The following is a 16,823-nucleotide window of genomic DNA, read 5'->3' as shown; positions in this document are numbered from 1 at the left end:
AGACCGAAGATGAATTGTAATACTTTATTCACCACCAAAATATCATAGCAAAAACTTACAATTTATAAATTTCAACAAGAAAAACAAAAATAATGGCTTTTAGGGTTAAACAACCAGTGAGAGGTAAAATTTGTATCGATAATTCAATACTGGAGCAAGTCAACTCCTTCAGATATTTAAGTTACACTCTAACAGGCCTTGAAAAGTGTGATATTCCTAATGAAATCCAAAATTATCACAAATCTTTGAGAATCATTAACCAAGTCCTTCCAATCACGAAAGTCCAAAACTTACAAGACTTGAATCATATTAGTACATTATGCAACGAGCCTATAATGATAGTAATTAAGAAGCGAGTATGGATGTTTATGAAACGAGCTCAAGCGAGTTTCATAATTTTCATATGAGCTTCTTAATTACCATTATAGTCGAGTTTCATACGACTTTTTATGCTCGACCATTTTTCTAACTTGAAATTATTCAGATGTATACATTTTATTTGTAACTGACAAGATCGGAAGTGACCTTGTTCTATGTCGTGAATTGTGAGATGTGCGCAGACGCGAAAGTATTGATTTTTTCCGAGGAACAATAATGTCATTGACCTTGTGTAATCCCGTTAAACTTGGTACAACCTTGATTATTGAATTCGACATTGAAACACGAGATGATAAATTGAATTTATTTGAATATTATTTACAATTAACGCTAATTATTATAGTAACAGAACATAACCTTCTGCGACAGTATTGGATTTCCAGCCTCCGTGACTTTTCGCTAATAAAATTCTCTTTCGATTGCATATCGGAGAATAATCGATACTTGCGGTTTTATAACGGTACAAAGCTGACTTGTTATTGGCTGAACACCTGTAAGCTGAGTTGTCATTGGCTAAAAACACCTGTACTTTAATGAGTAGATGTACTTTAATGACATGCATTAAAGAACTGCTACCAGGTGTATAATTACTACATTTCGGCATGGTCGAGCATAAAAATTTTGGCACGTTCAGTTCTCTGCTATGGCAGTGAAGCTTGGACTATTCAACTACATGATGACGAGATTTTTACGATGAACTGCCGTCTGTACTTTTCTGGATCACAAGAGAAACACTGACATTGCAGACGAATTAGAATAACACCTATTTTACAATATCTAGAACAATACAGACAAGACTCAGCATGTATAAAGAATGGTGATTACTTAGAGTACCTAGATGCTTCACTATACACCAGGAAGGAAAAGACCTTATTGGAAACCTCACAAGAGATGGTTGGAGACCGTAAAAGGCCACTAGGCCTACTACTGAAAAGATGATGATGATGATGATGATGATTATTATTATTATTATTATTATTATTATTATTATTATTATTATTATTATTATTATTATTATTGGTACAGAAGCATTGACCAACTCCAACAACTTCAAAATCATCAGAAGATAGCTTTATTCCATATTTCATTGAAATTAACTTTCGGATCACCCCTGACAGAACCGGTCTCGCCAACTCAGCGCTCTCGAGCAGTGCGCTGTCTGTTTAGGAACAGCGAAAGAAGAGGTGTGTGACGTCACAAATCAACCCCGCGCGCTTCGTCGTTTTCAGTTGTGCGGTAATGTTCGTAGTGAGTGGTGCGTCAAATTGGCATGTGAATTGTGAAGATTGAAAAATGAAAAAAATTATCCAGTGGACGCAGAATTTCTTCCCTTCTAATACTTGTGGTACGTATTTTAATTATGTTTATATTGTGTGTAGTATAATATAAGATCTCCATTAACAGGCGAAGGGCGGATGTAAACTCGGCCAGATTGTACCACAACATTGGTAAGATCGACGCGATCTGGTAAGATCTGTGTCACAATGGGTATAGGCGAAGTTGGCTGCCGATTTTATCTGTATCATAAAGGATAGATATGTAATCTCGATCAACGATATACTCTAGCCCACAATTTTAGAGTATAAACTTACAGAAAGACTCAGAAAGTAGTAAGTGGTTAGGAAATTGTAATGGTTTAATTTCGCTAGATGCTGAAGAACTTTCAGATTTCTTTGTTATGAAATGGATTTATGTTTTCTTGCTTGCCAGGCTGTACGGAAGCACCATTTTTTTTTATACTTTACAATTGCAGTATAGAGCAACATTTAGAGAAACGAGCGTTGAGTGACTGCCGCCTGTTTCGGAATAGACACCGACGCACTTGAACTGCCAACATAGAAAACAAAAAATCACTACCTGTTCAAGAGCGCCACACTCAATTGCTTTCGCCTTTAGCTTGACGAGGATAATAAAAGCCTAAACTAACGTAACCTAACCTAACCTAACCTAACACAAAAATCCTAAACTAATCTCACCTAACTTGTCACAAATTCGCCTATACAAGTTTCGTATATGCAAAGCATAATAAAAGCATAAACTAACCTAACTTAACCTAACCTCACACTAAAATCCTAAACTAATCTCACCTAACTTGTCACAGATTCGCCTATACAAGGCATAACAAAAGCCTGAACTATCCTAACCTAACCTGTCAGTTTCGTATATGAAAATCATAATAAAAGCCTAAACTAACCTAACCTAACCTGTCACTAAAATCCTAAACTAACCTAACCAAACTTGTCACAGATTCGCCTATACAAGGCATAACAAAAGCCTAAACTATCCTAACCTAACCTGTCAGTTTCGTATATGAAAATCATAATAAAAGCCTAAACTAACCTAACCTATCCTGTCACTAAAATCCTAAACTAACCTAACTTGTCACAGATTCGCCTATACAAGGCATAACAAAAGCCTAAATTATCCTAACCTAACCTGTCAGTTTCGTATATGCAAAGTATAATAAAAGCCTAAACTAACCTAATCTGTCACTCAAATCCTAAACTAACCTAACCTAACCTGTCACAGATTTGCCTATACAAGGCATAACAAAACCCTAAACTACCATAACCTAACCTGTTACAGATAAGTACGTAAGACATAATAAAAGTATAAATTATCCTAACCTGTCATAATACTCCATTTTCTTACCTCTATACATTTCTCTGAGGTACGAAAATGGCCGAATTTGTATCCCGCTGGAACATTGCAAACTAGCGTGAAACGTTCGTATTGCCTCGTAAGTTATGTTGGTACGACATGTAAGACGGCTGTTGATACGTATCAGCAATAGGAAAAGAAGCCCCTCAACGCTCGTTTAACCCAGCATTTTTCAACCTTTTTCAAAATATGGCACACTAAAGTTGTAATTTTAAATCCCGAGTTATACTCACAAAATCTAAACCAGTGGTTCCTAACTAGGGAGATTTTTTTTTTTCATAAAAACAAATAAAATATGAAATTTTTGAAGGTTGGTTCATAGTGATGCTTGTGTCGGAAAAAGTCGCAGTTGGGGTTTTTCTCGGGGTCTTCCCGTTTCTCCATATTACGCATGTAGGCTACATCATTCCATCAACATCTCTCCATTCCGTCATCCTTCCATAGCATTCCCCGAATGCCGGCTGGCGACGCACGGAGGGGACTGGCCTAGGGACGAGGGGGGTTGTCTGCTAGGAATGTCGTATGTAACGAACCTTAGTGTAGTCAGCCGGTGTGAGTTTTGGGAATGCGCTTGATCAGCGCAATAGATGTAATGTCTCCTCTCGTAAATTAAAATTCAATTCAATATTTGTACGATATTCTAACTTGACTGATCTGGCAACCCTGACTCCGCGTCAGTCATTCTCTTCTCTTCCGTTCGCACATCTACACTTGTTTAGTGAATACTGACCTGTGCCGCTTTCGCTGAAAGTAGACTCCTGTGGACACACTTTTATACTACTCTTTTGACGTTTATTTTCCAATTTCTGCTAAGATAATCTTTACTATTTGCATTTTCTCACGGCACACCGGGTGAAAATGGCTTATACATTATACTAAACACTGGGTTTTACTTTCCAGAATTTAATAACTTTTCATAGAATAACCTGGAAATATTCATGTATTGTACGTAGTATTAAATGGAAATATCGCAGCCTTTGTTCGTATCAGACGTAAAGTTTTCGGTACCGGTATACGAAAATGTCATTACTAGACGACTATGACTCTTTTCTCTTCTTCTGTTTTTCTCCAATTTTCTGTCGTATCTTTTGATCTTCTGTATGTCTTAACTATATTAATCAAATCACAACGTACATTTAATCCCAAATTTTTATTAATTATTTCGGCTAAACTAGCACTCAGTTAGTTCCATTCATACTGACGTACTCCGCTTATACACTTTCAAGTGTTCGGAGACCTCTCCTCAGTCATACCAACATAACTTTGGTGACATACGAAAGTTTCACGTTAGTACACTCACCTTATGCCTTGCATATTCGAATCTGGGTTTTACTTTTTTAGTTTAGGTTAGCTAGACTTTTATTATGCATTGCATATAGGCTTACGAATCTGTGACGGGTTAGGTTAAGTTAGACTTTTGTTATGCCTTATATCTGTACAGGCTGGATTTTTTTTGTTTTGGATGTTGTCAGTACTGTTTTGTAATAAGGTAATGTAATGGCGGATTTTCTCTTCCGAAATCATCAGAACTAACTTTGCACTAGTATCAACATTATTTCTTTAATGTCTCGATTCAGCGTTCTTCTGTAGAATTAACGAAAAATAATATTCAGACCCCTAACAACTTGGGAGAATTAAGGGATTTCATTACGTGGTGATTGGACAGTGAAGAAAAACGACTGAAATATGCAGAATTTACCCCTGAAATCCTTGTAATTTCTTTAATGTCACGTAATATTGAAGGGTTCTAATTCTTGGCTACTTAATGTAGAAAACATTCTATTTAAAATTCAGATATCTACTTTACACATGAACGAGTTACTGTGTTATAATGTTGCATGTAAGTCCGTAATCACATGTTGCTATCGTACTGCTAACTTCGTTTTATGTTGCTGCTTAACATCCCACATTCTACCCAATGAAACATGCTACGTCATTCCTTCCCTCAACCACTAAAACACTGGTCTGCAGCTCGTATTCAAGGATAAAAGCAGTGGAAATCTTTCTCCACTTTTTGTTCACGTAAACAACGCAAAGCTAAAGAGAAGCGTCTTGAGTTACCTACATATAGTTGCAGTGTGTGTCAGTGGCGGACGTGATTTGATGGAATTAACTGTCTTATACAGTAGAACTCCAGTTACCCGGACAAATAGGGGGTAGTGTGATCCGGTTATGCAGGAATCTGAATAATTGGGTCGGAAATGAAGAGAGTTTAGAAACAACAGTAGTGAGCTACTGCATATATTAAAAGTGCAAAATGACTAATAGGTCTACAGTTTATAATCAATAAAGTTACACATATTCAAACAAAATAGAATTTTAAATTGATTAAAATTATAAGAACACTTCATATTCCATTCAGAACAAAACTTTATTTTACACGAAATAAAAAAAAACAAACCTGAACATATGCAACTTTCTTTGAATAAACAATTTCAAACTATCCTGAAATGTGATCCGGATAATTGGCGATCCGGAAATTTGAAGTTCGGATAATTGGAATTCTACTGTACATAAAATTGTTTGTATTTGCAAATACTGCACAAAGATTCTACAGATGTATCACACATTGCATTACTTTAAACTTATTTGTATCCACGCCCGTTTCATTTTATTATATTTTTTTCAAAAGCATGCCTATAGCAAAAGCATTCTCCTTTGCTATCATTGCTGGTACCACACTACAGGATGAACCGTTAGTAATAGCATTAATTTTTAAGTAGTTATTCTTCGAGATATTTCAAACAAAAAAGTTTAATAAAATAATTTTGCTCGATTTTCTTCCCTTTCGAGATAAAATTATTTTATATGAAATGTTTCATAGCGTGTTCTGGGAAAGGCATTGATTGAATTTACAATACTCTCAGTCAATTTAAGATAGCACTGTATTGTGATAATAAATGATTGAAAGAATTTTAGTTTTGTTTCTTAAATGTGCAGAAATTTGTTCGAACAAATGTAAGTTTTCGTTCTGCAAAGGAATTTTACATTTGCTCAGATCAAATTTCTGCACATTTAGAAGACAATACTAAAATTCTTTCATTCATTTATTATCATAATACTCTGTCTCTTAAATTGACTGAACAAATTGGGAATTAAATCAATGTCTTTCCCGAAACAGGCAATGAAATATTTCATTTAAAACAGTTTTTATCAACAGTAATCTCACTAGAGGTTTTGATTTATCTAGAGAAAATCAAAACTCGAGTGGGATTTAATTGACTATTACATGATTAGAAGAAAGTATATAAAGATTAGAAGTAACAAAGTACTCCAATACAATAAAATATTGACTTACGAAAATTCAACTGTCTTCAAATGTATTATTGTACCATCTCAACATTACGCTAGATGGCAGTAGTACCGTATGTTATGATTAGCTGTTTTCTTGTTATCAGTTGTGCCAACTATGGAATCTTCATTGAACTCTGTGGACGGTTACTAGTCAAGAAGGCTTTGTTGATTCAGTTTCATTTTTATTAAAACATTTTCATTGCACTTTAATCATCCGGATCCCAGTAATCAACGTCACTTGACAGATGATTTTCAATAAATCTTAGTATCAAACAATCTCTGATACGTGACTATCCATAATATCATATAGCAGAAGCTATAACAAACATAACCTAAATAATATAAACAAGTGTTAGAAAAGTTTTAATTAGGGATGATGAAATAAACAAGAAACGTTTTAATTAACGATGATGAAATAAAAAATAAACATGAATAATTTTAAAAGAAACAATTATTATTGAAAGTACAATTTTCAAATTTGAATGTTTTAGTGGTTGGTGGTTCAGTTGATGTTATATTGGACGTGTGCTTAAAAGAAGTGAACTCGTTGATGTACATGGTGTAGGCCTATCCCTCAACTTATTCAGGATTTCCGAATGGTGCTCTTCATTTATTTGTAAACAGGGTTTCAGGGGAGATGCATAGCTATGACCAGTGATCTTTATTAATTCTTGTTCTTGAATGCGAATCCGAGTGGTTTGTAATTTTCTGTTTTTTGACGTCCAGACCAGTGCAGTTTGAAATGTTGGCAAACAAAGAAACAAATGCTAGGGTAGTGATAAAAATAAACATAAGCTAGGGACGCGATAAAATTGTGCGATAAGCAGCCATGATTGGTTGAAGACGTCCTTTCGTACCGTTTTATTGATCAAAAGTAGTGTGACGTAGTAAAAGTGTAATAGTCTCGAAAATGAAGCTAAAACGTTCAAAATTGATTAAACTTTTCTGTTTGAAATATCCCAAATAATAATCCCCTGAAATTATTGACATTACTTACGGTTCATTCTATACGTTTAGGATCTGAAAAAAGGATACAGACAGACGTCCCAGGTGTATTGCAATACATCATGAAGAATTTTTCAGGGTATAATTCGACTACAACATCAGATAGGAAGTCCCATTTTTTAATTGCATTCCAATAAATGAATTGTTCATGCCTTATCCTTTGTTATTTTGATATTTCTAAACCTTATAATCACTTTACAACAGCGTGCTGAAATTTGTCAGGACCAACTCCCAGACCCCGTGTATGAATGTACAGGGACATCATTTTATTTTTACTTCAATTCTTATTGTACCTGAGTTTTTGAATGTACTTCACTCCCACCCCCTCTACTAGTAAACTTCCAACCGTTCTCCACACAGAACCAAGCGTATACAGTCAAAGTCGCCTTACGGTCATAGTAAACACGAACAGTACTGACTTAGTGAGTATAGTACGTTCCAGAAATATGTTCGCGTTTTCCAGTGACGAAAGAGCTTTCAATATTGAATCACATTTTCACACAGATACTATCGTCCGTTTGCCTACGCCGCATCCCGGTTTCCCCTACCCGCTTCTGCTCGCCCCTCTGTAAAGGCTAGTAGCTGGGATGTCTTAGTTCTTTTCTGAAAACATTAATTTCTGTTAGGAATTGGACGTCTACCTAATATTATACAACTGTTTAAAGTAACTTAAATAAAAGGGCCTCGTTATTTAACTGTCACCTGATTTCCCTCTTTTCTACAACCCTGCGACAAAATCACTTGGACGGACAGTAGATAGCATGTCTGAGTAATTTTATCTTTTCGAATCTGGCAGAAGTAAGATTGAATTTACAGTACGTAAGGTACTCTTTTATAGAGTAGGTACAGAATTATTTCAACATGAGTTACTATTACGAAGGACGAAAGTGGTAATTAGAATTAGGTACATAGTCTATAGTGCGATAATATGCACATTAGAACTGAAGCCTGTATCGAAATGAACGGCCACCATTTTCAAAATTGTGTTTAAATATCCATATTATGATTATTTTTCAATTTAACTTCATTCTCTATATTCTACGCTAATGTGCTGTAGACAGTATAATGTGCACTGTATAATGAATACGTCCGAATGGATAGCTCAGCTCGTGAGTAAAAATACTGATTGTTAATGCGGTAAACTACTTTGATTTTGTATTTTGATTAAAGAAAAACATAATAAAAATTATCAAACTCAAAATCGCTATATCTTACTTTACGTGAATGGATGAACTACTTTTCTTCCCTCCTATACCTAGTAAAGTGATATGTTTGTATTTTACGCCAGTATCATCGAACTCTAGTGGTGGAAGGGGGTAGCAAAAGGTGTTTCCGGTTCTCGATCGTTAATCCAAAGGTATAGCCAGGTTAATATTAGAAATGTTAGTAAAAATAAAATGATGTCCCTGTATAATACTTATTTAAGCATCGTGAGTTAATATACTTCACAGCTTGAACGTAGCTTCTCGTATGTTATGTTATGTTATGTTATCTTATGTTGTCACTTATTTCTGGGCTTGATACTGACATTGATTCCCTTTTCCGGCCTCAGCACTATTTCTGCCATTAGATTCACATCTTGTCTCTTGTCCAGGGATATCACTTCATAGTTCCGCAGTATGTAGGACAAGACGGTCTTCTCCTCCAGAAGGGCGAACTTCTGTCCTATGCAGTTCCTGGGCCCAGCACTGAAGGGGATGTAAGCGTAGGGGTGTCTGTTAGTTACCTTCTCCGGTAGAAAGTTGTCGGGATCAAAGTTTTCGGGATTGGGGAACTGTTCGGGGTTTCGGTGTAGGTTATAGATGTACATGATCACTGAGCACCCGGCAGGAACTGTGAAATCACCTGCAACAATAGAAATGTATCAATCAACTACGAAGTTCCACTGTGGGAAGTTGGCTGTTTAGCCATGCGAGAGGTGTGAAAATGTAACAAGGTTATATTTTCTCGTAGTTTAGGTTCTAACACTCCCAACCACGTTCTTTTTTCATATTGTATCTTCTTTTTACGCATTAAATATGCACTAGAATTCCTGATACCAGTCCCTAACTTCATGAAAAAAATTAACATATATTAAGTTTTCATAGCACAGATAGTTTAAAAATGCTCAAGTCTGCAGATTTTTTGGTATCGTGATTATAAAATATAATTACAATAATATCAATAGGCCTACACTATTATTTTCTATTAATCAGACTAATACATGAACAGTACGATTCTAACGTAGGCTAAACCTACATTAAGTACATTCCACACATGCATATTTACATGTGAAGAGTTATTTCAGAAATTTTCTATGAAAATCTATTTGTGCAGTCATACGCAGCACATGTAGGAATCTTAAAATTAGTTCATTCATGAATAAAAACGACGATGTAACACAGCAATCAATTGTCATTTGCCAAGCGGGAGCTAGCATCATGATGGCGACTGTCAGCAAGAGCGGCTTCACCTTCAAGCTGTGTTTGTCTACTCTATGTCTTCTGTGCTCGTTAGTTGCGCACCGGTTTCAAATGTACAAACAGAAGACTAATGTAATGAGTAGACTTCGTTGAATTGCTACACGCAGCATGCAATCAGGTTGCCGATGTACGGTAGTATAGAGGAGGTGAACGACCTCCCTGTCTCGTAGTATAAGCAGTTCATGTTGTGGCCGGTCCAAATAGATAGAGTAGCTACAGCTAATGTATACCTATGTAAGCACTTGTTTTTGCATTACTGTGGTTGGAATAGTCAAAGCTTAACATTTGTTCAGTGCTGACAAGAATTCAATCAAACATGCTACAATGAGAGTGTTGCTGTTCCAAATAATTGCCCCTGGAATACCCTTACCCTCGCAGCCAGTCTTGACCCGTTGGGGAACGTGGTTGGATGCTATTAATTATTATGCAGAACATTACGGCAAAATAATGGAGGTAATTTATGCATTGGATAGCACACACAGTTCCGCTGTTGCAGCTGTAAAATCATTGCCTTCTGAACAGCTATTGGAAGATATTCTGTTCATTGATTCTAATTTTAAAATCGTGTCCAAAAGCATCATCCTGTTAGAATCGTCTAAACTACAACTCTCAGAAGCCCTTAATATAGTGGATAAAGTATCACAAACCGTTATCCAAAATAACAATTCACTAATTTCAGAAAAAGTGAAATGTAAGTTGAGAAACATTATTGCTAAAAATTCTGTCTATTAACAACGTCGTATTATAAATGATGTACCATCAGGTCACGACAAGACACCTGAAGTTGGTGTACTAAAAAGTAGTGACTTTCCGTTCTTCAAATATGTACGTATTACATCGTGTGATGTCGAACGTACATTTTCCCAAAATAAAAACTGTTTAAGTGACCAGTCTTGCAGTCGTTCAAAATGTACGTAACTCTTCACTGCAATGCACTTATTCAAGAATGATGTGAGTATCTTACATTAAATTTTAAGAGTTAATATATCTCACTATAAAATAATTGTGTATTTACATGTTTAGACATTTCCTACTTCAATGATCATTCATTAATTTCTTGAATGCAGGGTACAGGTTTCATTGTAACCGCAGTATACTGCTCAGTGTTTACATTAGAGGCAGTGGCGTATACTGGTTAAAGGGTTTGGGCTACCGCTGACCCTATTATTACACAAAATATATCTAACAATTACTTTAATTTTAATTACTATGGTAAAACTAATAATACAAAATTATTACATTATGTTATATTATAAACTTTTTCTTTTGTAATTTCCTTGGGCTACCGCCGGTAGCCCGCAAAATACGCCCCTGATTAGAGGCATACTCCATACTTTGCACGTCCCCTTCTCATACAGTCTATACTGCGTGCGCAGTAAACTTTGCGATTCTCGTGGAAATTCCATGGAGTTTAGTAATGAGTAATGATTTACCCAGTTCAGCTTCGCTGTGGAGTTGTCTCCCGAAGATAGGGACACTTGGATACAATCTCAAAGTCTCTTTGATGACCCGTTCCAAGTATTTCATCTCGTTTAGATCTTTCATTGTGACCGAACGCTCAGAACCCTGGAAAATGTTCTTCTGTTCTTCATAAGTCTTTTCCTGCAAGAATAAGATAGTAATGCAATGTAGTGTGTTATTTGTGTGAAATTCAAATATAAAGGCTCTGCAATGGCATTATGGATGACTGATATACAGGGACATCATTTTATTTTTACTAACATTTCTAATATTAACGTGGCTATACCTTTGGATTAACGGTTGAGAATCGGAAACACCGTTTGCTACACCCTTTCCACGACTGGAGTTCGATGATACTAGCGTAAAATACAAACAAATCACTTTACTAGGTATAGGAAATATCGCGATTTTGAGTTTGATAATTTTCATTAGGCTTTTCTTTAATCAAAATACAGTACTGTATTAACAATAAGTGTTTTTACTCACGAACTGAGCTGTTCATTCGGACGTATTTATTATGCAGTGTATATTATACTGTCTACAGCAAGTTTGCGTACAATATAGAGAATGAAGGTAAATAGAAAAATAATCATAATATGGATATTTAAACACAATTTTGAAAATGATGGCCGTTCATTTCGATACAGGCTTCAGTTCTTTTTTGCATATTATCGCACTATAAGACTATTGCACCTAATTCCAATTACCAGTTTCGTTCTTCGTACTAGTAACTCAGAGGTTGAAATAATTCTGTACTTTCTCTAGAGAAGAGTATGTACTGTAAATTAAATCTTCACTTCCTGCCCGATCCGAAAAGATAAAATTACTCAGACATGCTATCTACTGTCCGTGCAAGTGGTTTTGAAGCAAGTCGTAGAAAGGAGGGAAATCACGTGACAATTAATTAACGAGGACCTTTTATTTAAGTTATTTTAAACAGTTGAGTAATATTACGTAAACGTTCAATTCCTAATAGAAATTAATGTTTTTAGAAAAGAGCTAAGACAACCCAGCTACTAGCCTTTACAGAGTGACTAACAGAAGCGGGTGGGGGAACCAGGATGCGACATAAGCAAACGGACTACAGTACCTGTGCGAGAATATGATTCAATATTGAAAGCAAACATATTTCTGGAACGTACTATACTCACTAACTCAGTACTGTTTGTGTTTACTATGACCGTAAGGTGACTTTGACTGTATACGCTTGGTTTTGTGTGGAGAACGGTAGGAAGTTTGCTAGCAGAGGGGTGGGAGTGAAGTACGTTAAAAAAACTCAAGTACAATAAAAATTTAAGTAAAAATAAAATGATGTCCCAACAATCAAACATAAGAATAATGCTTCATTTCGGAGACAATAAGTTTGTGTCACAGTGCAAGAGGAGAAAATATTTGGTTTTATGTCAAGTTCTGAAGAAATATTATACTCTACTAATGCACATGTTTACAAACGATATGTTTATTTATAGATGTGACTAGAATAACAGAGAGATCGTACTGCACAGGTGACATCAGAGGCGCGTTGTGTAGTACAAGCGACTGCCGTTATACAAACCCAGGGGTGGGAAACTCATATTGTAAACAGAGTAGTTACCATGAGTATCAACGTACAACAGCAAGTGTAGCAGGAGAAGCTAAGCTGTCTGTGTGTGGCTGTTTTCCGTCCCTGCACAAACCGAATGGTCGAGTAACATTTATTTGTTTTTTTATATTTATTACTTAACTTTCTAATTAATTATTTATTTTATGTAATGGAGTTAAAACTATTAAGCTTCCCTGCCACACCGCAAGGAAAAAAAGTAATCAAAATGAAGCAATACTTCTGTTAGCATTATATCTTCTCAGTGTTAGCGGGAGAAATTTTATAATGCCGTTTAAAGTACGAAGTCTAGAAAACACCTTTTGATAGCTGAGTTACTTGTGTGTTGAAATTGTCATTTCCTAGCGCATGCCTGTCAACCTCTTGTTGCCAGGGCTTGAACGAATACGGTTTTAATATAGGAAAAACCATCCGTTTAAGGCTGGTTCACAATAAACCGGGAACGGAAACGAGAACGAGAACAAAACGTTAAAATAAATGTACTTAAATGTGAGCATTCACAATTAATTTTCACGTCCCCGTTCCCGAAATTCGGTAAGTTTCTCGTCAATTGTAAATGGTCACATTTAAATAAATTTACTTCAGCAATATTTCCGTTCTCGTTCTCGTTCCCGTTCCCGGTTTATTGTGAACCAGCCTTTACTATTCTCTCCACTGCTTTATGCCCCTTGCTTTGGCTTAACGTAAGGTAGGGCCGGGTGCGTGAACGTAAACAGAACCATGTACTAGTAAGAGTGGCGGCTGGTACTGTGCATGTACTTTGCACCCATATTATGGCATATATTTATTACTGTAATAACTTTATCATCCTCGTCTTTCTCAGTAGGCCTATTGGTCCATAAAATGTACACAGGGTGAATCGCGAGGAGTTACCGCGACTTACGGAGCATATTCCCGAAGACATTCTTAGCAGACATTTTTATAAAAGAAATATCATATAAATATTTTTTTTTCAATTTATAACTAGACTACAAAATTATATTTTTCTTAGGCATTTATCACAACAATTTTTATAAATCACGTCATTCTTGTGTACTCTTTAAGACTGTACATTAGGATGCAAAATTGAACTTTAAAATATCAAGTTGCTAGAAGTCATGTGATCTGTAACAATTGTTGTGATAAACGTGTAAAAATAATGCAATTTTTAGTTAAAAATTGAAAAAAAAAAAAAAAAAAAAAAAGAAAAGAAATTCTGTACAGAGCAAAAAGGAATTAACAACACACTTTTAGCTTCAGAATACTAGCCAATTAAAGAAATGATACTTCTGAATAGTTTATTATGTAATTGTAATATTGTTTTACCCTTAAAACTAAAGAAAAAAGATATTTTTTTAACAAATTCAAATTAATGTAACTCTGAAAATATTGTTTATATGACTTTTTTGCTCTTTAAGTGGCGGTAACTACTCGTGAATCACCCTGTGTACAATTTACGGATCAATAGAAAGACGATGATGATGATGATGATATTATAGTAATAAGTGTATACCAAAATAGGGATGCTAAGTATTTGTACAGTACCAGCCAGCACTGTTATTAGTACACAGTTCTGTTTACGTTCGCGCGCCCGGCCCTACCTTACGTTGAGTCAATGCAAGGAACATGAAGCAGTCAGAAGACTAGTAACCACCCCCTCCATATTCGATCGCGTCTTGGGAGCATGAGTTTAACAGGCGTGTTTATCGTACGGATCGTTCTTCCTCCTCATGTTAACTGCACTTTGTTAACGTTTTCACTGTGCCTAAACGAGACGCTCTACTGTATGTAGAAGAAAAGAAGGAAGTCTCTTCTTGTTGCTCCAAAAATTAAAAAAAAACTGTATTGCTATTAAATAGGCTATACAGTAGCCTATACTGCAAGTTCTGAATAATAAACGTGAGAAATTTGTAATGTTGAAATTGATACTGAAATCGTTGTTAAAAAGTCGAACTAATTTACAATCCTTATCCAATGAGTAAATAGATGATAATGCATCTATTTATGTCCATTTTTTTTAAACTGTGCAGTACCTACAGTGGCTCCCTTTAATATTCGGTTCGTGATTAATTTTACAGTATTTTGTTATTGATGTTTTGTTCTGCGTTGAAGTGAACCTGCATTTCGTTGCAGATAGAACATTTAAACACTTTGTACATAATGTTAAAAAAATTTACATCGAAAGTTTAATATTTACGATGTAATAACAAATAATCGCTAAGTAACATCAAAGTTCACCCTCTTTAATATTCGGTTTTGATTTATTTTCTTCCAATCTAAGGCACGTTTTCTGCTGACAGTATTGTAGGGTTCAGTAGCGAACGTGCAATCATTCTGTCTACACGTTGTGCACAGCTCAGGCGAGGTGGAGTACAAGTCGTAAAATGGGTCGCAAAGGAAACAACACAACTTTTGACCAGCGACAACTTGTGACCTATCATCACGAAAAAGGGCTAAAATACACAGAAATAGCCAAAATATTACGTGTGAGTAAGAGTACAGTTGGTGATATAGTAAGAAGATACAAAAACGAAGACAGAATCGAGTCCATACCACAAAAAGGGCAGCCAAAAAAATTAACTGAACGTGAAGAACGCTCCATCCTGAAGAAAATAAAAGAAAATCCTCGACTAAGTGCAACGAAACTTGCAGCATGTGTTCGTGAGGAGTTTGGCAAGCAGGTAGGTGCCGAAACAATTCGAAGAGTTTTGAGGAAAAAGGGGTTTAATGGGAGAGTATGTAGGAAAAAACCTTACATAAATTAAATAAATAAAAGGAGGCGGCTTCAGTTCGCAAGGGAACATGTCCATAAAGAGGAAAACTGGTGGGACGATGTGATATTTGCTGATGAAAGTAAATTTAACGTCTTTGGGTCGGATGGACAACAGTATGTGTGGCGTAAGAAAAATGAAGAACTCGAAAAAAAGAATCTGTTGCCAACAGTGAAACATGGTGGGGACAACGTCATGGTATGGGGTTGTATGTCTGCAGGTGGGGTTGGTGAACTTGTTTTTATAGAAAAAAGGATGGATCAGCATGTGTATTTGGACATTATGAGAAACAATTTAAAACGAAGTGCAGAGAGTCTAGGGATTAAAGATCGTTTCAAGTACTATCAGGACAATGATCCTAAACACACAGCTGAAAAAGTGCGTTTATGGCTTCTATACAACTGTCCAAAGGTAATCCGAACCCCAGCACAATCACCGGATTTAAATTCGATTGAGAATTTATGGGAGGAACTTAATCGCAACATCAGACAAACTCCTATCACTTCAAAGACAGAACTGAAACGGAGATTAACGGATGAATGGAGGAAAATTAGTCCCCAATTTACTACGAAGTTATCCAGGAGCATGCCAAGGCGTTTGAGGGCTGTTTTGAGGCAAAAGGGGTATTCAACAAAATACTGACTTGAACAAAACCGAATATTAATGAGGCACTATGTTCTATCAGAATAATGTAATAATGTTCATAATTTTTATTTATTTAACAGAGGAGATTTTTTTTCATTTTGTTGTAAATCTATGTGATTTAACAGAGAGTATACTTTTGCTTTTATTATAGTGCACATTTTTATTTTCATTAATTTTTTTGAAAATAATTAGTGTATTTATTTTAATCTTACATGCCAGTCAAACCGAATATTAATGGGAGCCACTGTATGCGTCAGTACAGTTGTTCTATTTTATATCACACTAATAAATGTGTGAATAACATTACCCAATTCTCTCAGCTGTCTTGCCAGATTTACATTTTATCGCCTGATGGACTTACCTGCACGTCAGGATGCAGCCCCAGTAGGAATAACGCCCAGGTCATGCCTGCGCTCGTAGTATCGTGCCCCTGTAAGAAATCGCATTCGATTTTATCTGGTTAACAAGTTTTTCATCTACTTTTTCAATTTGTATCCTTATATGGGCTTTCAATATTGAGCAGAAACATTGAGAAATGAAAGAGCGAACTAATTTTCCGTGGGACGG

At 35.7% G+C, this 16,823-nt stretch overlaps 1 protein-coding gene across 3 annotated transcripts in view; it reads right to left on the bottom strand.

The window, feature by feature from the left end:
* Window positions 1–5,391: 5,391 nt before the first annotated feature.
* LOC138712146 (cytochrome P450 4C1-like) overlaps window positions 5,392–16,823 on the bottom strand; it is a 41,972-nt gene continuing 30,540 nt past the window's right edge. For all 3 annotated transcript variants that reach the window (XM_069843617.1, XM_069843618.1, XM_069843616.1), the window contains exons 10-12: window positions 16,618–16,686; window positions 11,234–11,402; window positions 5,392–9,183 (exon numbers count right to left, since the gene is read on the bottom strand). In XM_069843617.1, the coding sequence (XP_069699718.1) occupies window positions 8,840–9,183; window positions 11,234–11,402; window positions 16,618–16,686 (582 nt within the window). In that variant the 3' untranslated portion in view covers window positions 5,392–8,839. The remainder of the gene's footprint in view (window positions 9,184–11,233; window positions 11,403–16,617; window positions 16,687–16,823) is intronic.

Source organism: Periplaneta americana, chromosome 13 (assembly GCF_040183065.1).
Source record: "Periplaneta americana isolate PAMFEO1 chromosome 13, P.americana_PAMFEO1_priV1, whole genome shotgun sequence".
In the NCBI taxonomy this organism is placed as follows: Eukaryota; Metazoa; Arthropoda; class Insecta; order Blattodea; family Blattidae; genus Periplaneta; species Periplaneta americana.
This window is presented reverse-complemented; position numbering and strand designations above follow the sequence as displayed.